The 24,270-nt window shown below is 39.0% G+C and overlaps 1 protein-coding gene and 1 long non-coding RNA gene across 2 annotated transcripts; one reads left to right on the forward strand and one right to left on the reverse strand.

The window, feature by feature from the left end:
• Nucleotides 1–293: 293 nt before the first annotated feature.
• On the forward strand, nt 294–24,065 carry col28a1b (collagen, type XXVIII, alpha 1b). The gene is made up of 35 exons (XM_051957193.1): nt 294–528; nt 1,023–1,160; nt 3,332–3,897; nt 6,388–6,408; nt 6,497–6,556; nt 6,683–6,736; nt 6,815–6,859; nt 6,946–6,972; nt 7,047–7,091; nt 7,172–7,216; nt 9,410–9,463; nt 11,137–11,205; nt 11,539–11,607; nt 12,009–12,077; nt 12,598–12,666; nt 12,771–12,839; nt 13,542–13,610; nt 14,720–14,788; nt 15,003–15,074; nt 15,182–15,250; nt 15,420–15,491; nt 15,705–15,773; nt 15,850–15,918; nt 15,991–16,059; nt 16,157–16,225; nt 16,590–16,658; nt 16,752–16,820; nt 17,513–17,581; nt 17,857–17,937; nt 18,056–18,091; nt 18,325–18,361; nt 18,455–19,009; nt 20,954–21,138; nt 21,962–22,253; nt 22,948–24,065. The coding sequence occupies exons 2-35, from the start codon at nt 1,031–1,033 to the stop codon at nt 23,118–23,120; spliced, it is 3,585 nt and encodes a 1,194-aa protein (XP_051813153.1). The 5' UTR covers nt 294–528; nt 1,023–1,030; the 3' UTR covers nt 23,121–24,065.
• LOC127536529 (uncharacterized) lies at nt 14,265–22,064 on the reverse strand. The gene is made up of 4 exons (XR_007945556.1): nt 21,943–22,064; nt 17,803–18,814; nt 17,460–17,566; nt 14,265–15,239 (listed from the first exon to the last, which is right to left on the reverse strand). It is a non-coding gene; the product is annotated as an uncharacterized LOC127536529 (long non-coding RNA).
• Nucleotides 24,066–24,270: the final 205 nt, after the last annotated feature.

The raw sequence follows: 24,270 nt of genomic DNA on the forward strand, positions 1-24,270 counted from the left end.
CAACATCCAAACACTCTCCAAAACACTGAAACGAAAACAAGAAGCTGTGTAAGCCCCTGACTTTTTTCCTGATTAAAACGGGTTGCTCACGAGAACAAGAAGTAATGGACTATTGTGCAGAAAAAAATATCGTTTATTTTTTATAAAGTGCAAAAGACGCTTCATTAACCACGCCTGACGTGTACTTTCATATTGATATCAGTTTGGAGATTAATAGTTGCTGTTGCAGTGGTGAATTTTAAGAACTGTACATAGGCTGTTCTAATATTACACTAATGTCACTGCAGGATTCCAGGATTAGTCTGTGAACATCAGAGTCAGGAAGATCCCTGAATTCGCTCTGAAGTGGAGCAGCGCGGAAATGTTGGAGCGGCCCCAGAGCCTGCGGCTACACATCAGCCCATCTGATGGTCCTCACTTGATCTCAGTCTGGTGCTTTATAGGGACCCGATTGCACAGCGAAATGCCTCCAAATGAGCCACAACTGACTGGACCACGAGCACCGGCCGCAGCTAAATGAATTTGGAGGTACAAGTCATCTTTCCATTTGATTTCAAACGTTTTTTGTTTTGTTTTTTGCGTGTATGTGCTCTTCATTTATCTGGCTGTGGTGTCATGTTACAGTCTGAATGACAACTTTAATGTGAGTACTGCAGCTTGGACCATGTCAGTGATAGGAAGAAGTTATTTCTTTAGTTGCACATGAACTGAGTTTATTGCATATTATTTAAAAGCTGCACTATTTAAAACTTTTGCACAGATTGTTCTTACTTCACCTGTATATACATCTTTTGGCACTTTAGTATAAGCAGGAACAGCATCATTTGAACAAATTAATGTCATATTGTCCTTGCTGACAGTATTGTGAAACTACACCAAGGTGTGGTTAGCAGGGTGAATGCCATTAAAGCATAAATCAGGTGAATCTCATGACACTGACAGGATTCTTTCATATTTTGCGTACACTGTAGTTCGAAATGCTTCATTGCTTTTCTCACAACAAGCTCTCTATCTGCTGTCAGCTGCGAGGATGAAAATGTTGCTGAGCAGAGGACTGGGGCTCTGCTTTCTGCTGCTGGCTCTTGTGCACGACACCACAGGCCAAAGAAGAAAGACAGGACGCAGGAACAACTACAGGCTGCACGATGACGGGGGAAATGGTAATTCTTTATATGAGGTCTCCACATGTTGAAGGTGAACGTTAGTCACTGAATTCTGTGGGTGGAACAGACTCCAGGAAATGGTAAAGTGTTAAACTGTTGAGTCAGACAACAAGATGAAATTCAAAACACCAGTGAAACACATCATAGAAAATATGCCTAACGAGTGCTTATGTGAGTCATTCTAAAACTGTATTCTTCGTGGGTGTTTTTAATATTTATTTTACATTCAGTGCTGCTTTTTATTCAAGTGATAGAACCTAGAAATACAGCAGGTTGTGGTGGGCTCGTCATCATTTTTTCTTTGCCCTCATAATTAGAGAAACAAACTTACTGAGAGCGAGTGTGAAAATATTTGAATCAACAAGTCATTAAGAAAATGAGGAGCACTCATTTTAAATGTCATAATTCATAGGATCATTTAATGCATGCCATTTTCTTAGACAATATCAGATTGTGTCATCCTATTTATAGTTGTGTTTTGAAATTTTCACCATTATGCCTTTGTACGTTTGCAATTATAGCTAACCAGATGTATCAGTACACAGTGAGACTGACCTGAGAGTGCCTCAACGACAATTCTGTTTTGACAGTCTAAATGTACTGTGATGGTTTCAATGCCAGTTCACAGTAGAGCTACAACGATTAATGGATAATTGTCAACTTATAGGTTAATCAACAACTATTTTGGTAATTGATTAATCAGTCGGTGTCATTTTCATTTAAAAAAAAGTCGAAATCCTCTGATTTAAGTTTCCTGCACTGACTATTTCATGGTTTCTTTGCTCATGGAAGACAGTAAATTCAGTATCTTTGGGTTGTGGACAAAACAGGACATTTCAGGACATTATGTTGGAAAACAAGGATTGTGGTTTTTCACCATTTTTTGAGCCCAAACAACCTATCAGTTAATAAAGAGAATAATCAACTGATTCATCAACAATTAAAATAATTGTAAGTTACATTCCTAGTTTAGAGATATTTGCATTAATACTAAGATTAAAACTGTGAGGAGAAAAAGAACTTCTTCATAACATACTGGCATTGTGACAGTTGCAAGTAATAGTGTGACGTATTATGTCTGACTAAATGATTGCTGCTGAGATGGAAACTGCATTATTTTAATGCCGTAATGTGAACAAACACCACTAACTCTAGTTAAGAGCTCATGACCATTAAAAAACAAATGCATTCAAAGCTTCTATGTGTTAGATTCGATAATGCTTAGCTTTGTCTGCTCGAAGAGGCTGTGTAAAAAATGCAGTTCAGCAGACATCAATGCACACTAAGGCCACAGTTAAACATCATTTTTAATTGTAGGTAATCTATTAATATTTTTTCACATGTATTTCACAGTAAACTAGAATTATGAACCTGTTGTCTGTAGTGACACTCACTGTCTGCTGCATTGGTGGCGATGTCAAGTACACACAACTGGTTTTCCAGAGTGGAGCAAAACTGACAATGGAGAAAGAGAAGACAAGTGAACTATGATGGAGCCTATGGAGGACAAATCTAGGAAGTGTGCTAGAAAAGCTTCTGATGAGCCAGATAAAGAAGAAACTATCCTTTAGAAAGAAGGACTAAAAAAGCTAGTCAAAAAAAGAATTGATGGCATGGCATATGTCATAAGCGCACATCTACAGTGTTTGTGTAATTATTCTCACAGCCTAAAAGGGAAGACAGAGGTTCCATGCTGCAGGTTTAACTCACAAATACATCAGCTGATAATGTCATCACTACAGCACAATTTAATTTTTGCTTTTCATTTATACACACTGTTAACAGTGAGTTGCCATGCAAGGTGTTGCTCTATTACTTGACAGCAAATTTATGTCTTGCTGAGGGGCACTTTGAAATGTGAACAGGAGGTACCAGAAATTATATCACCAACCCTACTACTATTCGAAGCTATTTTCACTAAAAATTCTATAAAATCTAAATATGTTGTATAATTTCATGAAATATTGATCATTTTAATACAACAGAATCACTAATGACCAGTAAAGCTGGTGAAAAGTGGGAGAAAGCCAGACACCGGTGTGTGGACATCCCCTCAGCTGTTACATTTCTATGATGAGGTCTGGCGTATCTTCTGAAAGACCGATGCAGTTACAACCTCTCAATGGGTATTTGTAGGTTTTTCAGAGTCTTACTTTCTTCTCACACAGGTCTAACATGTTCACTGGAGGTGGCCTTCATCCTGGACAGCTCTGAGAGTGCAAAAATATCCCTATTCGAGAGGCAGAAGGCTTTTGTGTTGAGCTTCAGCACCCGCCTTGCCATGCTGCAGGTAGCCGGCTGGACGCTGAAGGTGCGAATGGCTGCGCTTCAGTACAGCAGCTCCGTGTCCATAGAGCACAGATTCTCAGCTTGGAAAGACCTGGATTCTTTCCATGGTCGAGTCAGCACAATGAACTACATTGGGCACGGCACCTACACCACCTACGCCATCACCAACGCCTCACAGCTGCTGGTGCAGGAGACGCCAATGGACAGCGTCAGGGTTGCTGTGCTGATGACTGACGGAGTGGATCATCCCCGTAACCCTGATGTGATAGCAGCTGCTGCAGAGGCCAAAGGTCACAGCATAAAGTTCTTCGCTGTAGGGTTATCGGACATCGCCCAGCAGAGTCAGAACAATGCCAAACTCCGCGCCATCGCCAGCACACCTGCTCAGCAGTTTGTCCAGAGTCTTCTTGACCCCCAGCTGGAAGAGAAGATGCTCAAAGAGATGGTGAGTGTTGGTTTTAAGTGAGATGATACCTATGCTGACATTAGAAACATCTTAAAGTGCTTGAAAATAATAGCTATATTAATTAAAGCAACTATATGCGGGATCTAACACTTTCCAATTGGCAAAAAAGACACTCTTCAAAATGTTGGAGGTTGTTGCCTTTTTTGGCTCATTTTGTTTGCTCCTTTCACATTTTTAGTCTCTGCAGGCTAAGTTTTCACTGTAATATAAAGTCCAGCACCTCTTCGTAAACAGCACAACCATGGTTAGAAGTAGAGAGAATTCAAAAATGTTTTGTGTGCAGTATAACATAGTGATAGAATACATCATATAACACCATAAAACACAACTTGGTGAAATCATGGTGATTTTTAAAAGATAACATGCTTTATGTTGGTGTTGGTTATAAGTGAGATGACACCTAAGCTGACACTGAGAACATCTTAAAGTGCTTCATTGGATCACAGCTATTTCAGTTGATTCTGTGATTTTTAAAAGTTCAGATGCTTTCCAACCCGCTGGCAGGTTTTGGGGTTCAAAAGATGACAAATCATGTGACACTAAATTGACTTACGGTAATACTGATTTCTCATCCCAACTGGTGCCAAGAACAGATGTATAACAAATCAAGGTCAGCTACCTAACAGGCTACTGACACCTAATACTCAGCAGCTTTTCTTCATATATATATATATAGTGGCTCAGTCATCTGATGTCTTTTTTTTCCATCTTGTTAGGTCAGAAGTGTGAAAATTATTGACATCTGCTGCCGTTGTGTCTGGTTAGGTAGAAATTGTGGCTTTTCTTGGTGCTCCACATGGTTCCTCCACTGTGTTTATGTTTCCGAGTTCCTTCACACTCTGTCCTTGCAGCGGGTTCAAGTCTTAAGTCATAGAGTTGTGTCTGCATGGTGGTGCTTTCCCGCCTGCTTTGCATTTTCCACATCACACAGAAATGTCACATATCTGCAGGAGGTCAGGGTCTGTCTGACAGACTGGCATAGCTTGTTCTGCTTTCCAGAAATGTGTGATATCATTCATTCAGACTGAGACTTGCAAAAAAGACCGACAGATGAGAAAGAAAGATATTCAATAGCAACTAATGTTCTATCAAATCCAGAGCTCGATTACTTCCCTGCTTTGCCCAGGTGGTCTGCAAATCCCCAGTTGCCCCTAATGGGCTTACATAATTTAATTAATCTCAAATTTCTTACAAATTTGCACAATGAAAGCACAACAGCAATAATGACAGGCCCTCTATCCCCCTTGTTGCCTTTGCATCGTGTAATTAACACTGAGAAAACCCAGGACCAGGTAATGTTATTTCCTCACCAAAGGCTGCAAACAATTACCTTTGTCATCATGTGTTGTGTATAAATGTCTGTTATTATTCCTTGAAGCCCAAGTGAATGATCCTAAAACACATCTGATGTCTGATGCAAAGATGTTGTAGTTTCATAACATCAAGCTTAGATATTGGGAAACTAGTTAAATATTCATGTATCAGAAGTTGCAACCAAGGAATTATTGCTCTCTGAGTGTAGTGTAACTTAACAAATCATCATGATCAGTAATGGTGCCATTTTTTTTTTATTTCTTTATTTTTATTTTTGCTTAATGTGTTTCAGCCCTGGGAGTACTGTGGTTTCAGGGGACATAACTGAAATGTTTTATATATTAAAGTCAGGGTCAGCAGGTTTCCAAACAACAATTTGTTTCCGCCAGGGTCCCCAACAGGGTTAATCTGGTCATGGCCATGGATGGATAACTGAACAGGATCAAAGAGTCAGGGGACAGCACAAAAGCAACACTAAAGTGACACAGAATTACTCAAAACCTACTACAAAGAGCAACAAAATGGTGTCAGAGACACACAACTACAAAGAGAGTCATAGTAAGAGATACATACCAATAAAAAAAGAGATGTCAAAGAATACAAATAGATCTAAAGCAACTACAAAGACATATAAAATGACCATAAAGAGGCTAAAACTGATGGAAAGAGATGCAAAATGAATACAAATGGATGCTGAAACTAATGCAAAACAGAAACAAAACAAACAACAACAAAAAAAAACAAGTGGCAACCTTTGGGACTGAAAAATTAAGCCATCAAGGAAGTGCCAAAACCTGCAGATCCTTGGACGGCCACTTGAGGCTGGCTCCTACAGCAAGTCAAACCCATAGACTCCCAGGTTAAAATGTTCAACTTTACAGCAGAAATAAAAAGGTTTACAGCCTGGTACAAACAACGTTCTTTAACTCTATAGATAATTTCGCTGTTCATGACAACTGTATAGAGGTTGAATTTTTAAAAAGCTCACCCATTTAAAATGTACTCAGTCTAAAAGTTAACTTTAAGAACTTTGCATACAGGGGCCCAATGTCCCATAATTCATCAGTGGTCATGAGCAAATAGTGAATTGATCTTTCCTGGTAATGAATGCCCCTGAATGGAAATTCACATCTTTCTGTCATGTTTTGCCCCCAGGGTGCGGTCGCATTTGAAGGGGTAAGTTTTTGAAAACAACTCAGCGTTTTACTTCTCTAATAAATTAGTGTAAATGATTGCACAGACATTTTATTTTTCTCCCTGTTAGTGTCCACAAGCCCAAGTGTGTTTGTGTGAGAGAGGAGAGAGAGGCCCTCCAGGAAATCCAGTGAGTTTTCAGAAACAAAACACTGTCATCATCATAAAGAAGGACACACATTTTCTGATGTATGGGATAGTCATTTTATTTAAGCAACTCTGTGTTTCTTGATCGTTACACCTGTCTTATTTCCAGGGTAGAAAAGGAGACCCAGGCTTCAGAGGGCCAACTGGCTCAAAAGGAGCAAGGGTAAGTCAAAACACAAAGCCTTAAATGTTTTAGTGTCTTATTACATGCCGCTAATTGTAAACTGGCCTCTTTTTGAAGGGGGAGCCTGGCTTGAATGGTCGACCTGGAAGTGACGGTCCAGAGGTAAAAATGTTCCCTGCTTTTATTGTCACAACTACCAAGTGACATGCTGCCTTGTAGATGAAACACTGATTTTGAAACTTTTACAGGGCCGTCCAGGTTATAAGGGCAACAAGGTGAGTAACTCTATGTTACCAGCCTTTTTCTCATTAAGACAAGCACAGATTTAACTATGTGTTTGGTCTTACAGGGGGAGAGAGGAGACTGCGGCACTCCTGGAGAAAAGGGTGACACTGTATGTTGGTTATTTCCTTCAATACTTACATAAATAACACAGACTTTGTCCTCATAATAAATTAAAGTGTTGTTTTACAGGGACCTGAGGGACCTCTTGGACCACGAGGACCAAAAGGAGAAGAGGTAGAGTTGCCTCCTGTCCAATGTGTCTTTTTTTTATTGAACAGTGACAATTATGAATCTTGGTTTGATCACTTTAAACCCCTCTAGGAGCCATTTTGTAGGTTTATCCTGACACAATGCAATAATACTTTCCTCAAGCTTTATGAATTGGTAGCAGATGCAACAAAATTAAAAGGTAAAAAAATAAGAAGTGACTATTTACACTTACCCTGTTGAATGACCAATATTCATTGCTACCAGAGGATGAATCCTATATACTGACTTGGTGATAACTGAGTTTCTATTGCCACACTGAAGAAATATCTCAACAGCTGTTTGATAGATTGTCATGCTCTCTTATAACTTTCATAAACCCTTTAATTTTCATCTTGCCATTATCATCAGGGCAAAGTTATCACACACTTCTGTTATTGTTAATGTTTAGCTTGTAGTTCCTCTTCGTGTCAGTGCAGCCTTCCAGAGCCACTAGCAGAGCTGTAGGTTTAAAGGCATGCTGAGGTCGAAAAGTGGCCAGTGGTATTCCATCCAGGGCTAGTGACATGTGCCAGTGCTACAGTCCATGCTGCTGCTTTTGAATGGTATGGCATTTGTATGTTATGTAAACATGATATTTGTTGGTTACTGTTGGTTGGTATTCAGAATTTGATATCAGTACCAACTAGTACACGATATGTAAAATTTACACCAATGATCAAACTTTCTGAGAAGCACTGACATTAGTGTATTTTTGTGCATGAAATAACAAAACATGAAACTATTCTCGTCCTTTATATTGTTTAGTTTGAAATATGTGATTGGAAAGCAATTATAGCTTAGCCTGGACACCCATTCGTGACTATCTAACTAAATAGTCATTTTACATCTGATAATATAGATTAGAATTTTTTAAGCAGTATTATTTATTGGAAATACTTCTAATGAGGCTGCAACAAGGTTCAGTCCATTTCTTACCAACATATATCACACTCGATCCTGCAGCATACTGTTTATTCTTTCCATTTAGCTGTAAATATGTTGATTCCCAGTAGAGACACTATCAGTAAGGCTAGCACAACTATAAGCACAATTCACAAGCATGTAACTGCAACAGAAATTACCAGATTAGGTTTTTTTTTCAAACACATTTTTGTGCACTACATTTTTGGTAATGGAAGAAACAGAAATGTCACAAAGCTATGTCATTGGTATCAACTTACATTTAATGTATTATGCAAGTAATGATGTGACACTTTGATTAGTGGCCAAGAGCAGCCATTCAATGTCAAGCATCTGATGGAAAGTTGTAGGCCTGTATTCAGATAGAGTACAAATATACCATCTCAGAGCAGCAGCATACCACTGTAGAATCAACATAGGCCAGTGAACCCAGAGTGGGATACCATCAGCCACTTTTATTTCGGCACTGCTAGAAGTCTATTAGTCTGGTTTAAATAAGTACCAAATATCATAACTTTACTTTGATGAGCATCACTTCATCTTCATCTAATTCATATTTGAATACAAACTAATGTTTCGGTTTTCATTTTCATGATTTTTTATCTTTTATCTCTTGAACCTCTTGTCCCTCGCGCTGCTGAGTATACAGGCCGCTGCCTGCCAGTCATATTGCTACACAGTGATCACACTACGTCGACATCAGACGGTCTCTCCAATATGAAAAATGGAAGTGGAATTTGTCTTTTATTCAACTCTGCACTAATGGAATGTGAATATTGGATTATGGGTAATCCTGATACCAATGTGACTATCCAAAGCTGTGAATCCAGGCTTGCAGGATATTATTCTTTTGCAGGAACAGACTTTGTGTGGTGGGATTAGTGCAGGGACCTGGCCGCCCAGCACCACTCTTCCTCCTCTGTGCTACTGGCACAGTGTCCCTATAACCGTGTTTTTTTGAGGGCTATAGGCCTGAGAATCGAATGGAATGAAAGACATGAGTGTTGAAGTTAATCCTGTTGTAGTTTTCATTTAGTGGTGGTGCTTTGGTTTTGACCCAGCAGCTCAGTCATACAGCATCGGGGCTTCATTTTTAATTCATACATCATTGTTTATTGCTACTGGGCTTAAAGTTTTTGTCAGAGAAACAGAAATAACTCACAGATAAATGTGGAAAAACAGAAGGTTCTGCAGAGTATGGAGGATTTTTTTTTTTTAAAGTGAATTTCATTGAGGGATTGTGTATTTGTTTTGCAGGGTGCGATAGGACCACCAGGAGACATGGGACCTGAGGGCCCAGCAGGAGCTAAAGTAAGTTTCTCAGAGAGAAACTGAAGCACCGTGATGTCATTTCTGCTCTGAGAGTTTATAGCACCAGTCGTCACTTTGGTTGGATTGTATGTCAATGCAAGCACTACAAAATCTGAAAAATGAAGCAAATCCAAAGTACCAAAATCTGCAGTTCCTTGAATAATCATGTGAGACTGGTCCAAAGAGCGAGTCAGTCCTCATGAACTGTCCCTTTAAAAGGCTCGACTTTACAACAGAAATAACATGTTTACAGTCTGGTCTCTATAGCTAATTTCCCCATTCATGAAAACTGTATAGGACATTATGTTTTGCATAACTTACGCATTTAACTTGTATTAAGGCTTAAAGTTATGCATAATTAAGTGCGTGTCCATTTTCAGTGACAGTGGGTGCTGTCATAGATACACTGCAACACAAACATCATGCAATACAAAAGAGAGTTTTTAGGTGTATCTGTTCCTGAATCCTTCCCACAATATTTAGCTAGCAAGCTTGATTGGAAAAAAAATCATAATATTTTAAGAATAACATTATATTTATGAGGGAAAAGGCATAATATTAGAAGAATGAAGCTATAAGTCAGATATATAAGGCTGTTAACACTGGAAACACTAGAAAATTAATAGTCTGACTGTCTCTTAAGCACAAAATTGGCATTTTGCATCCCATTTATTTACATTGTACACAAACAGAAATGTAAAATTTCTGGTATGTAGTTTAGGAGGCAGGTACTTTTCAAAATTTTCATTGGAAATATTTCTATTTTGAATGTTAGTAAAGTCACGATTATTTGATAAACGAAAAACATTGTTAGTTAAAATCATTTTAATTGTTTGGCTGTTTTTTTCCTCAGAATAGTTGTATTTGTCCCTCATCTGCAATATGCCATTATTCACATGGAGGGCTCCTCAGACACAGCATCTGTATTGTCACATATCAGTTTTGGCTTAAAAAAAAAAAGCCACAGAAAAGCGACCTTTAAAATGTGTGCCCAAGGCTAATAAGATGCTGATGCCTCCGTCACCATACAGCTGTCTGGCAGCTTTTTAACAAAGATGTCTTTATCCAGCACACTGGCCAAAGTACCAGACATTAATCTAGATTAAGTTTTACAGAAAGAATAAAATTCTTCATCCCTTAAGAGCCATAAAAGATTGAATAAAACTCCAGGGCATTTGGTTTTACTGATTAACAGGGTACATACACACATTTTTGTTGCATTTTCCATCAGATATGACTGCACCTAATCCCACAAGCAGGATTGCAAAAACATACTGTACATATAAATATGCTAGTATTTTCTTTATGATGACTCTTCTGTTGGAATTTAGGGCCTCCTGTTGAGACGAGGCCTTAATCATTTAGAAATCTACTTTGTGTACTGTGCAGCTGTAGAAGAGGCAAGGAAGTGAAGTTTTTAGAGTATCATTTGACTTGTGGATCCAGGTTTGATCAATTATCTGGCTGCAAGAGTGTAGTGATAAGGAATTATGTTTATAATTTCAAATGGTGATTTAAAAATGACTGAAAGCTGAAACCGCTACTGCAGAAGAGTGACAGCTGTATGTAACTGGTCACTATTTGTCATTTCATATCAATTCTGTCAATCTGTTTGTAGTGTTGTATTGCTGTCACTTGACCCACAAACCTCTGAACTAGTCCACTTTTCACAGGGAGACAGAGGGCCCAGCGGTGCACCTGGACCACCAGGAGACCTTGGTATTGGATTCCCAGGAGCCAAGGTGACACATTTATACTCAGTTTACTGTAAAAACATCCTTTATGGTCATAAAGTGCAGTCTTCCTCAAATCAAATTCAGGCCTAGATGCACTTGATGTATTTTTCACTTTCATAGTAGTTATTCTCTACTGCACCCCCTCTAACGGTCTCACTTTAAGAGTTACACAACATTTTGAAACATTTCTAGTTGCAGTCAGTATTGTTTGATAAAATCATCCCTGTTATAAAGATTGGGTTCTTGAATAGACAAACTGTTTAGTGTGAGAGATCAAATAAATATCATCACTGACTGCTGAATCACTGGAAGGTGTTTAAAGTTGCTAAATGCTTACAGGGTGAGAAGGGCATTCAGGGAAGACCAGGTCCCACAGGTCCTGTTGGGATAGGAGAACCAGGACTAGCAGTGAGTATGAAGATAAAAGATGTGATTGCGTTAAGATCTTGTGTAGGACTGACTTTTAAGTTCGCATTATGAGTGACAGTATCTTGAAAGAAATGAGGAGCTTTGATGTACAAATACACTCATAGTATCAACTGTTTGTCCTACAACATATAGAATATGGTATATAGAAAGCTATACCAGGTATGCAAGATTACATAGTATGTTTTACTGATGTCACATTGCAGGATTCTCAAGAAATTAAAGTTTTCAAGGAGACACTGCTTATCACCTGTAGCATAATTACACCATATACATTTATTTTGCCAAAAGTATAGTCACATCAGTCATAGTAGGCTCTTTGCTATTTAATGTTTTCCTAAAGCCTTCATTCAGGTTTTCATTAAAAGTTGTGTTTGTTGCAGGGACCACCAGGACCACCTGGAGCACAGGGAAACCCTGGACCTCCTGGAGAGGGGTTTGCAGGACCAAAGGTGAGTAACATCTCCAATCAAGCAATACCTTAAAACAGCAGTTTGTGCTACTGTCATAATACAACACTGAAACTTCAATACTCTTACTATACAGTTAAAATAGCTTATTGTTAATGCTTAGTAGACCATTTTTGTTCTTTTAGTAGACGTGCCGTCCATGTAAAATTGCATTTCACTACAGATTTAAATTTTACTACAATTACATAATAGTAGTAATAAAATCACATATCTAACTCCCAAGTCGGAAGTTCAGACAAAACCTGCTGTGTTTTCCTTTTCATCGCAGCAGTAACTCAACACATACTCTAATGTCAGAGCACTAACTCCTGTAAACTGTCGCAGACTTATTCTCTGCATCTTTGGACATTCTGTGACGGACAAAAATGTGGCATTTGTACATTTGCCCATTTCTACTGCAGGTGAAAGCAAACAATCTGTTTTACTAAAATGTGACAAATACAACTGAATCGAGAGAATTGCTTGGAGAACACTAACATCACATTCATTATCTTTGTTTTAGGGTGACCGAGGGTATGATGGTCCAAGGGGCAATCGTGGGCTCCCTGGCGTTGGGGTCAAAGGTGACAAGGTAAACAAACCTGAAATGTCTTCAACTGATACTGCAACATTATCTATGTTTTCAGCTGTCATCCATGGATATTCAATCATTGTATTTCTGTTATCTTTTTTCAGGGCAATCGTGGGCCGCCAGGAATTCCAGGTCCACTTGGGGTTTCTGGTTTAGGACTTCAAGGAGAAAAGGCAATAATTGCATAAATAATCTATATACTGGAAGGAGTGGGATTCTAACTGCATATATGAAAATAAACAAGCATTTTATTCTTTTGTGGATGTGCACACAGAAAGCTGTTGACAGCATGGATGTGTAGTTGTTCTAAGTCACAATATTTTAAGACTAGTGTTATAGTTTCCAAAATGTAATTGGTGCAGGCCCCTTTCTGGATGATTTAACGTTTCCTATAATTTAAATCCACTTGGCTAAACAGTGATTCTAGGTTGACTGTAGATACGCAGGTGAATGACCATCTGCGTTGTTGTGTTATCCTCAAAGTTAGCCTGAAGTCCACCGCAAGTTTGCCACAAATGTAATTTACATTTTATATTATGACTTTGCTGCAAATTTGCGACAACAATGTCAAAGGTTTGCCAGGAAGTTTTTGTAAGGAGCCTCATAGTGAGTATCAGCTTTTTCCCTGTAAAATTAAATCTAAATGTATTTGAGTGTCAGAAAAATTGCATTACTGTGAGACTGTTGACGATGAAGGATGTTTGTGGGAGAAATTCATGGCTCAGACTGAAGGCTATAATACTGTAATACTGTTACTCTGACTTTCAGTCAGCGAGATCAGGTTAAAATAGAATAAAATAAAGTTGCCAGCATCTTCCAACTGCTCCCTTTGCTTGGTTTGAATTTTTGATCTATTCTTCACTTTTTTCTCACAGGGAGATCAAGGCCCAGTTGGACCTGCAGGACCCAGAGGAATTCCAGGTGTGGGAATTCAAGGACCAAAGGTAGGACAGAAGAAGGACCTCCATTACCTAACATATATCTGTCTCATAAACAAACTAATTGTAATTGGCATTCAGCTGATTTCTCTGTCTGATATATTATCAGACAAATATGATGGTGAGATGCAGCTGGTTTGCCAATCAGGTGCCACTGAGTTCAAATCAATCTCAATCACAGAGTTAAATAAAGGCTGCTGATGCACAATTTATGACCTGAGATACGTTTAGTTCAGGGTCTTTGAAGGTTTATTCCTAAGACTGGAAACACAGATAATACAGTTTGATTGTTTAAATGCAATCATTCAGTTAATTCAAATTCAAATAGACTGTATCCATTTTTCTTTGACCTTTACATAACACTTGGCAGTTCTTGGCTTAGTTTGTTCAACAAAATTAATCAAATTGAACAATGGGTTGGAAACTTTAATCATCCATTTTTTTGATGACTTCACGAATGGCTAAAGGTGTATGAAGGCTGCCACTTTGTGTTTACTCTGAACAACAATAACAATATATTATATAAATATCTAAAGTTTACATGTTTCCCAATCCTCCTAAAATAGTGCAGCTGATAAATTACTTCCTGGTTAGATACACTACATAATCTGTGCTAATGATACAGACTCACTATAAGTGCAGAAGACAGAAATGGAAACATTTGAATGTTGAAGCACTTTTAATTAAAAGAAAATCAAAATCTAAAGCAAAAACCAAAATGTGACAAGTTTTTAAATTACCCATTTGTGAGATAGTTGATTTATTTGTGCTTGAGTAATGGTGTGCAAAAACTGGAGTGAAACTAAAGTTTCTGAGTCATTTTATAAATATTACTGCAGAGTTCTGACTTGATCTACGCTTATAGATTTGGGTGTCACAATCGGGCTGTAGAGATCTGCCGTCTCTGGCTATGTAAAAGTATTTTTTATTTCATTAGATATTTTAAACATTAACAAAATGCAAGCTGTCCATTTCCTTTCATTTAAAAACACAGAGTGCACCAGTTCTTAATTTCATGTTGCACATGCTCCTTTTTATTAGTCCGTTTCTGCATGAGTTCCACAATTATAAAGACACTCTGAATGCCCAAATGACTGTGTGAATGTTACCTTCAGGGGAATCAGGGCCTCCCAGGTGAGCCTGGACTGCCAGGTGAGAGAGGTTTGGGAGAACCAGGACCCAAAGTAAGTCCTTTATGCCCTGCTGCACTGCTCACCTATCACAATGAAGTATAGTTAGCTTTAAATGTCACATATTGTAGCTTTGTTCAACAAACTTAACAAAGTCTCACATGCACTGTTTGCTTTTTCATTTTTTTTAAGTTGACAGTATAACCCTTGGTCTAAGCAGCTTGTTTTGCTCTTAAAATCAACTTTGTGTTCCATGTTTCTCTCTCAGGGTGACCCTGGGGCTGAGGGGTTGCCAGGTATACCAGGCCAGCCAGGAGACGATGGAGTCCCGGGACCAAAGGTAGCATCACCTGGACCAGTTTTCTCTTTCAAAATTTATTTCAAATGTTTCTTACTACTTGGTCTGTCCTCTCTCTCCTGTACTGACTTCTTTTCAAATGCTGACAGGGTGACGTTGGGTTACAGGGGCCCAGGGGACCTGATGGGGCTCCTGGTAAAGGTGTCCCTGGAGAGAAGGTAACAGTTGACATAAAGTACATATTAAAATACTCAGAATTATTCAACTTTATGTGAGTTACAAGATCCCATCAGCTTCTAATTATGTCATAACGGGTGATTATCTAAAACCGACCTCACATTTAATTCATAGGATTGTTTAGCAACACTTCTGTGTCATTTATTCCAGGGAGACAGAGGGGACAGGGGATCCAGGGGGCAGCCAGGTGCAGTCGGTCCTGTGGGGCCAATGGGATCAAAGGTATGTACAGGCATACAACAAGCCTTTTATTTAAAAATGTTAAGAGAATTTTACACTGCAGTGTGAACTGCTTCAAACCTGAAATGGTGTTGCAGCTCTTCAGCAAAATCAAGGAAAATAATTTTAAACCGAGCGTAGTTATTACAATAAAACATCTGAGTTCCACCTTGTTGTCTTGTCTAATGCAACTCTTATGAGTTTTTTTACTTCCAGGGGGAACCAGGAAATATGGGGCCACCAGGCTTAACTGGACCCCCAAGCAGGGGGATACCTGGTGCCAAGGTGAGATCACGTCTTGTCAACTAAAGTCGGCATAACTTTCACCGACAGCGATTAATCTGCTTGTTGTTTTTGTCAGGGAGAACCAGGAGCACGAGGCCCGGCTGGAGCTGTGGGGGAGCCAGGGAGTGGTTTAATTGGACCCAAGGTGAGTTCAGTTCAGGTTTGTTCTTCATTGATCCTCCCCAGTACATAAGTACACGTATGCTGTGGTTTGTAGGGTGACAGAGGGCCACCAGGGCCTGCTGGGCCACCCGGACTCAAAGGTGAAGGTTTCCCCGGACCTCCAGTGAGTATGAACTACATTACAGCCTCTTTTCTCACTTCACAGTTCTTCGTCACCTCACTCTGCTTCAAATGTGACTTTTATAAACTTTGTCTATTAGGGACTTCCGGGGCCTCCTGGCCTGATGGGAGAGATCGGACCAGAGGGCGTTGGTTTACCTGGACCAAAGGTAAAACTTGGTTCAGTGAAACGGCAGTATTGTTTAGTTCTGTTGCATAAGTTCCTTTCACTTCCCCAATGATTTTACTCACCTCAAGAGATTGCTATCCAAGTTTTACTCTGAAAATGTCGTAACATTTCTACACGACTTGCTGTGTCTTGTGAGATAAAGTATCAGTAACAAATGATGTGATAATAACAGATAAGGTAAAAAGTCCCTAGAAATAATGAAGAGGGATTTGATTTACCTTGCTGCTTTGTATATTTCTGTTTTATCATTGATTAGTTAATAGGCGATGCTTTTAAAAAAAAAATTGTAGTCTTTGGTTATTATCTATAAATGTTGGATCATTTAGAGATGGTTTTATTTTCAGGGAGACAGAGGCCTGCCTGGACCTCCTGGACCTGCTGGGCCTCCAGGAATTGGTCTAATTGGTTCCAAGGTAATCAGCCCTGTTCAAAACTATATTTTTAGTCTTTTTTGTGAAAGCTATAACTATTATGCTTGTGGATGTTTTTTTATTTTCTTTTTGCAGGGTTCAGTTGGCCAAATGGGCCCCCCTGGTCCACAGGGGTTACCTGGAGAGGGAATACAAGGACAAAAGGTACTGCTGTCACTGTCCACGTTCATTCAGTTTGAGCAGTAGCTACAGGAAATAGCCAGTAGAATTATACTATTTGTGAGTATATATCTTAACTTCATCTCACAAATATGTAATTGTTCTGCTTTTATAAATAAATTTTCAGTGATTGGTGAGCAACTCCATAAGGACACTGAAATATAGCAGCAGCAGGAAATCTTAGCAAATATCTGTAAAATAAGGATTTTTAAGCTAATTTAAATACAGTTAAACAGTGCCATTTTATCGTCAGATTTTTGATGTGGATGATAATTACAGCTCTGGTCATTAAAAAAACATGGAAAATAAGTAAAAAGTAAATTGTTATAAAATTAGAGGTGAATTAGTTTACAAATGTTGTAGAATGACTTTTAAATAGTAAAACGTGGTCATGCTACTATATATTTTTGCCTGGTTTCTTTATTTTGTCTTTTTAGTGGCTGAAAAATGTTTTTTTTTAGTTTTTGTGGCTCATTTTTGTACTATGTATTAAAATTGTAGCACATTATTCGCACCGCGATGAAACATGAGTCCAACAAAAGATTTGTTATTTTGTCTTGCTAAAAATAACACGTTTTGCTGCCTGGAATATATTTTGTCCAGTATGTGTAAAGAAAAACTCACATGATAAGAGATACATCCTTTTGTAATTTCTCTTTCACTTGAACTGTTTCCAGGGGGAGCCTGGATTTCAGGGGATCCCCGGCCCCAGAGGTCCTCCAGGACAAGGCCTGCAGGGAGACAAGGTGATGTTGTGTATGCAAAATGATTAGAAAGCATCTTAACTAAAAATAAGTAAAAGTATTTCAGTATTTACCAAAATACTGGGAAACATGACATGGGTAAACTGGTCTATAACTGGTCCAAATGATAGTAAAGCTACAAGAAAGGCTACAGATCTATTGATGTCTCTGGGTGGACCATACGCTCATTAATGCAGCAACTCTTTAATGGTGGCAGTACGTACCAGGTTGTCACTTTGTCATACAGGCTGAAGAAATGATTGTCTTCCCTCCTGCAGGGCGATCGAGGCTTCAGAGGGGAGAAAGGCAAAAGGGGAGACAGAGGGGAACCAGGAGAGCCGGGAACAGTCGGACCTTTGGTACCAGAATTTGTTGCTTTTTTTCATATGACTGCAGAATGTTTTGATGATTTAAGAAACTGTACAGTAACTGTGAATGATGATGTCTTCATAAATAATGACCTCCTTCAAATGACAGGGCAGGGTGGGACAGAAGGGAGAACCTGGCCTTACAGTAAGTATAAACAGATGCTCACTAAACTAACATGGTGATAAACCAGTTGTTAAAAAAACACTTTTTGGAACTAACTGCCTTTCTCAGTTTTATGTCAATATTTTTGAAATTTGCGGTTGTGCTATTGTCATATTGGAATTTTTGGGAACTTTTTGACATTATTTAGTACACAAACATCAGGTTAACTTTAATCAGTGATGAACCACTTCTAAAATATTGCACTCTTTCCACAGAGGGATGAAATCATCAAAATAGTGAGATCCATATGCAGTAAGCTGATGCTGATAAAGTCATATTTGGCTCTCTTTTCTCCTGAGTAAATGTATGAACTGTCTTCATACGGTTGTGTCTCTGTTTCCTCAGGTTGTGGAGTGACGTGCCGCCAAACACCCTTGGAGCTCGTCTTTGTGATCGACAGCTCAGAGAGCGTTGGCCCTGAAAACTTCAACGTGATCAAAGACTTTGTGAACGCCCTGATCGACCGGGCCTCGGTCAGCCAGGACACCACACGGGTCGGCGTGGTCCTCTACAGCCACATCAACATCGTGGTGGTCAGCCTCGGTCAGGAGGCCAGCCGTGATGACATCAAATCCGCTGTCCGCTCCATGGTCTACCTGGGCGAGGGGACGTTCACAGGCAGCGCCATCCAACAGGCCAACAACGTGTTCAAGGCGGCACGGGCAGGTGTGAGGAAGGTGGCCATCATCATCACCGACGGTCAGGCTGACAAGAGAGATTCGGTCAGTCTAGAGAGCGCAGTGACGGAGGCTCAGGGAAGCAACATCGAGACGTTTATCATTGGGGTGGTGAACGAGAGCGACCCCCTGTATGAAGAGTTCAAGAAAGAGCTGAACTTCATGGCCTCTGACCCTGACACCGACCATGTTTACCTGATAGAGGACTTCAAAACACTTCCAGGTGACAGCTTCATGGTGTAGTAGTAACTATGCAGAGGGTACTTTAAAGAAAAAAAACAAAAACTCTCTTCCGTGGAAAGAAAGTGAGGCATGTGAATCCTGCAAAAATATTAGAAACCTGATATAGTGGAAACCTACAGTAGTGGAATGTAACTACCTATACTATACTAAATTATACTACACATTACTATAGTACTATACTATACTATACTATACTATACTATACTATACTATACTATACTATACAGCACCACACCCTACTGTACTATACTGCACTGTACTAATCTATACAATACTGTACAATACTGTGCTGTACTATAGTGCACGACACTGTACTGCCATTACTGTATTCTACTATACTCTGACCGTACCATATCATACCATACTTCACTGTACTGCACTGTACTCTACTGTATTATACTATACTATACTATACTATACTATACTATACTATACTATACTATACTATACTATACTATACTATACTATACCAACAATTAGCTACTGACAGTGATTGTACTAACGCGGTACCTGAATATAAATATCAATGGATAGTAGTGGAAGGAGAACTGTCTTAATATTTAAACACCGGTGCCATTTACAGGAAACAATTACATTACTTGTGGAAGCTACAACAGTTTGGAGCTTATTTTTTATCGTTCATTTCTGTGGAATATTCTAACTTCCTGCTTTACTGCCTCATATTTTTCACTGTCTATAGTTCGTGTGTCTAGGAGTAGGAATTAGTAGCACTGTCTGCATGTATTTTGGGTTGTAGATTAATTTATGAGCAGGTTGCAACAGACATGAAGAGAACTTCTCTAACTAAATATTTTGCTTCCACATCCGATGAGTTTGTGGATTGTTTTGTCCCTTATCAATAAAAAAACCCACATGAATAGATAAATTAACGTGTGAAAAGAAACACTGTAGGGTACTATTTATTAGTGTAGGAGTGAAAACCAGCTTATTCCGTCATCAGGAGTGTGCTGGCAACATAAGCAAACATCCACCAAACTGTCGTCAAGTCTTGATTAAAATCTTACAAAATCCTGGAAATATATCCATCATGTTTTTCTAACAAAGTTCTGCCCACTTCAAAGCACTAAACAGATGATACAAAAACACACACAAATCCATCATCTGATGTAACTAAAAGTGGTGGAACTGTGACGGTAAATCAGCCTTGCATGTGGGACCACATTATTCATGGTAGGAAGCTGACGGAGTTTGAATTTTTTGTTTTTTGTTATTAATATATAATAAGAGAGATATCCAAGTCTGCTCGCGGTTTCAAAATTACTTAGAAAATGAAATCAAATTAAGCCAAACACATTTACATATTGGTACAGTAGATACTGCCACTGGATATGTCACAACATGTTATGTTATCGTTTAAGTGAACTGAACTGATTCTCCAGAACAGCCCAGTTTGGCATAAAAATATTTAAAATTTTAAATTGTGGTATCATTGAGACTTGAACTTAAACTGAAAACCTTCTTTTAAACAGCTGTATGAAAGAAATCAGTACTTAGAAAGTTAGTTTAAACCTCGATGGAAAAGACACGTCATCTTAGCCCCCATCTGATTTTAAAAATACAAGTAAACCTCAAATGAGACATTTTATCTGCTGATACTTGGCTGGAACCAAACAGCAATGTTTCACTATGGTTTCATCCACTGGGCTTCACACTGTGGTTATAAACTACTGTGGGGCAGCAGGCATGTAGCTCCCTCGTTTTCTGAAGTATCTACTCTGTGGCACTCTTAAGCAAAGCAACTCAAATCTGCAACTTTATTTGGAAGCTACAACCACGAACGCTAAGCTGAGAAATTAACTGTATTCAGGCACTTGGGCTCAAAAACAGTCCCATCGATGGGCTGTTGTACCACACAAACACTAGAGAACTATATATTCACTGTTTTGGTGTTTTGGTTTTGCAGCTCTGGAGAAAAAATTGCTGAGTCACATTTGTGAAGACGGAAACAGACGTTTGTTCAGCTCCATCCCAAGCTCCAGACTCGCTCCGGGAATCCCAGAGATCTCCGGTAACGTTCGAGAACCGTCGTACAGGACGGACACGGACACGCCCACCTTCACTGGAGACTTCAGGAGAGTTCAGATGGTGGTGAGGAGAACAAATCAGCTCTGTTTCAATCTTCTAGATGTTACAGTAACCACAGAAAACTACAGAAGACTTTCGTGATCCTCTGACCCTTCTTCTAGTGCCACCAGCAGTTCAAATTTTGCATTTATCCAGAGATGCCAGCTGAGGTGGCCATTTTTTGAGAATATTAGGAAGTGTTATTAAATAAGCAGTTAATTGAATAATCTACCTAATTACCAGAAGATTAAGAGATAAGAAAAATCTCCAGACAAACAAAATATTAAAGCAAACATTAAATTATCAAAAGGAAAAGTAGTAAATGTCACATTGAGAAGCTGGAATCATGAAGAATGACTTAATCTATACTCAAATGCACTGTTGGATGGTTTACTTGATGACAAATAATCATATTTTATAGGATGTTAATTTGTTTTTCTGCAAGAGTCTTAACTTGTAACAAAACAAAAGCTATCAAATAAATGTAATTGAGTTAAAAGTGTAATATCTACATATAAAATGTAGTGGAGCAGAAGTAGAGCGCCATCTGGAACCACCAGCTGGTCCAACTTTTTGTTTTTGATGAATGCCCATGAGCCTTCAGTTCAAAACATTGCTAAACTCAAGCTTGAGAGCTGGGTCGATAGCTGCAGACCTTTAGCGTTCTTTAATTTTCTACTACAGGTGATTGAAAAAGGCTTGGCTGCAGAACACTAACCCATTGCATTGATTGAACATTGCCTTATGTTCATGTTCATGTTACCATGAAGGACATTTTAAATATCTCTTTAGCTGTAAAATGCAACAAATAAGTGAATTAAAACCCACCTTCCCTCCACCGTTGCAGCCCGGCGCTCCAGCGTCTCAGCTGGACAGGCTACCAGTGACTCCACACAAACCCAAGGCGGACGACAGAACCCCCCCAGAAAGTCAGAGGTTTCCATTCTTTGACAGGGAGCCCTTCAGGCCGGTAACAGATTTCCTCTCACAGCTCGACACCAACAACCCAACACACCGCACGGTGCTGACGGGAGCCATGGGGCCGGCTGCTCCCACTCTGAAGGCCCCACCTGAGGAGAAGAAACCAGCGCCGTCTCCACCGCCTCCTCCACTACCGCCTTCTGATACCTACGGAGCAGGTACCTACAGGAGAGACTGTAAGAGGAAGAAATGTTGGTTTGAAGTTATGTTATGCTGAATATTTTAGTGTATAACATTTGAAGTCCTCTGCATATTTATTCTTGTTTATCTAATGTATGCAAAGCTCATTTGCTCAAATAAAATATCACATTCATATTGTCAAGCAAGAACTGAGCAATATATCAGGAAAAATAACTCCAACTCAGAACAAAAAAGTTTTGAAAACTGTGTGTATATCTTCTAAAATAAAAGAACAGAAATAAATACATTTTTTAAAAGGGGACTCCAAGAAGTCTACAAAAATCAGATACACTATGGACAAGAGCACCACATTGTTCTCTAAGCTTTAGGTCTCATTTTTTAAAGAAGTTTTTATCTTACACATGAGCGTCACAATTTGTATCAAACTGTCTAGAATTTCCATTAAAATGGTTTCTAATGCAGGGATTCAACTAACTGTATTTGTAGCTGAATAAGCAGTGTGGCTTTGGGGATAACTGTGTTTGTCACTTCACCATCAATACACACAGTGATACTTGTGCATTTTATTCAGCTTCATTATCAGTTCAGATTTTAATTTTGGTTCAACTAATGATCCCCAATCATCATTTTCTGTGCTTTGGGACATGCTTGCACAGCCGTAGACCCTTCCTCCTGTTAACTCTGACACTTGCTGTGTTTTCTTGTCTCCAGCAGAGCGCTGCAGCCAGATCCTGGATCCAGGACCGTGTCGGGACTACGTGGTGAAGTGGTACTATGATGCCACAGCCAACGCCTGCGCTCAGTTCTGGTACGGAGGCTGTTTAGGAAACGGCAACCAGTTTGACACTGAGAAGAGCTGCGTGGAAACCTGCGTGAAGGTCTAATATTCACCTCCCTGTTCGGAAATAATGCTCATAAAACATTTTGATCTTTCCTCACATGACTTTGCCATACAGTTCACTTCTACTTCAGTGCCTTAGTGCTTCTCTTTAGCTGCCTTGACAAGCATAGGGAGACTCTTAAACCAAATTACCCTGAGGTAGAGTTTTTAAATTGTTGTTAGACACTATTAAATGTTTGTTCTGTTGGCTGGGGGAATTTGTTTTGAACCAAGCCACGCTAAGAGAAAGAAAACACCTCCTCTAATGCTACTTTTGAACAGTTCTGTTAAAAATAAAAAAACAAGAAAACGCAACTTTGTAACCACTAACTTTTCTATTAAGAAAAAAGTAACCATTTTGTACTCTAAGATGCAATGATGTATTTTTTTACTTTGAAAGGTCCAGTGTGAAGGATTTAGTGACCTCTTTAAGCAGATATTAAATACAATATTCATAATTATGTTTAATTTATGTTGTATTTTGTAAAAATAAGAGTAGTTGATTTACCTTAGTCCTTTATACTTATAGAAAGAGTGGTTCTTTTCCCACAGTCCACCATGTTGCACTGCCATGTTCCTACAGTAGCCCAGGAGGGACAAGCCAAACACCGACTCTACAGAGGGCCTTTTAGGTTTTTCATGGTCTCCACAGAGTCTCCTTCATTCTTAGAATGGGACAGTGAGTTGAGTGGCATTCAGCGAGTAGTAGAAGTGTTCAGGTCCTTTATACCAACAGAAAAAAAAAATCCTACTTATAGTACATAGCAGTAAAATTTGGTTAAAATATGAAAGTATAAGTGCCTGTCTGGCCCCTCTGTATGATATGTTATGTCTAACATCATTAGATTAATATTAGTGAAGCATCAGTGTGTCAGCAGCATGTTATTGTTGGTAGCTGCTGCAGGTTGGAATACTTTATATTCAGTTTTATATCAAAGAACGGCAGATAAATCTGACGGCGCGACACACGATGAATGGGACAGAAAAGGAGAAATGCTAAAATCAGCTGTCAGTTTTTAAACTTTTGCTATAATCTTTGTTTTTTTGGTGACATGTTGAATGATTTAAAAATATATTGAACAATTACAGGAATTCAGAGGGAAAAAAATCATTTGGTGGAGCTGTTAACAGACATCTGGAATGTGACCCAGACT

Source organism: Acanthochromis polyacanthus, chromosome 12 (genome assembly GCF_021347895.1).
Source record: "Acanthochromis polyacanthus isolate Apoly-LR-REF ecotype Palm Island chromosome 12, KAUST_Apoly_ChrSc, whole genome shotgun sequence".
NCBI classification, from domain to species: domain Eukaryota; kingdom Metazoa; phylum Chordata; class Actinopteri; family Pomacentridae; genus Acanthochromis; species Acanthochromis polyacanthus.

Coding starts and splice junctions, on each gene's coding strand:
- col28a1b (XM_051957193.1), top strand. CDS start 1,031: ATGAAAATGTTGCTGAGCAGAGGACTGGGGCTCTGCTTTCTGCTGCTG. Junction 6,557..6,682: donor GAGGCCCTCCAGGAAATCCA/GTGAGTTTTCAG, acceptor TCTTATTTCCAG/GGTAGAAAAGGAGACCCAGG. Junction 6,737..6,814: donor CTGGCTCAAAAGGAGCAAGG/GTAAGTCAAAAC, acceptor CTCTTTTTGAAG/GGGGAGCCTGGCTTGAATGG.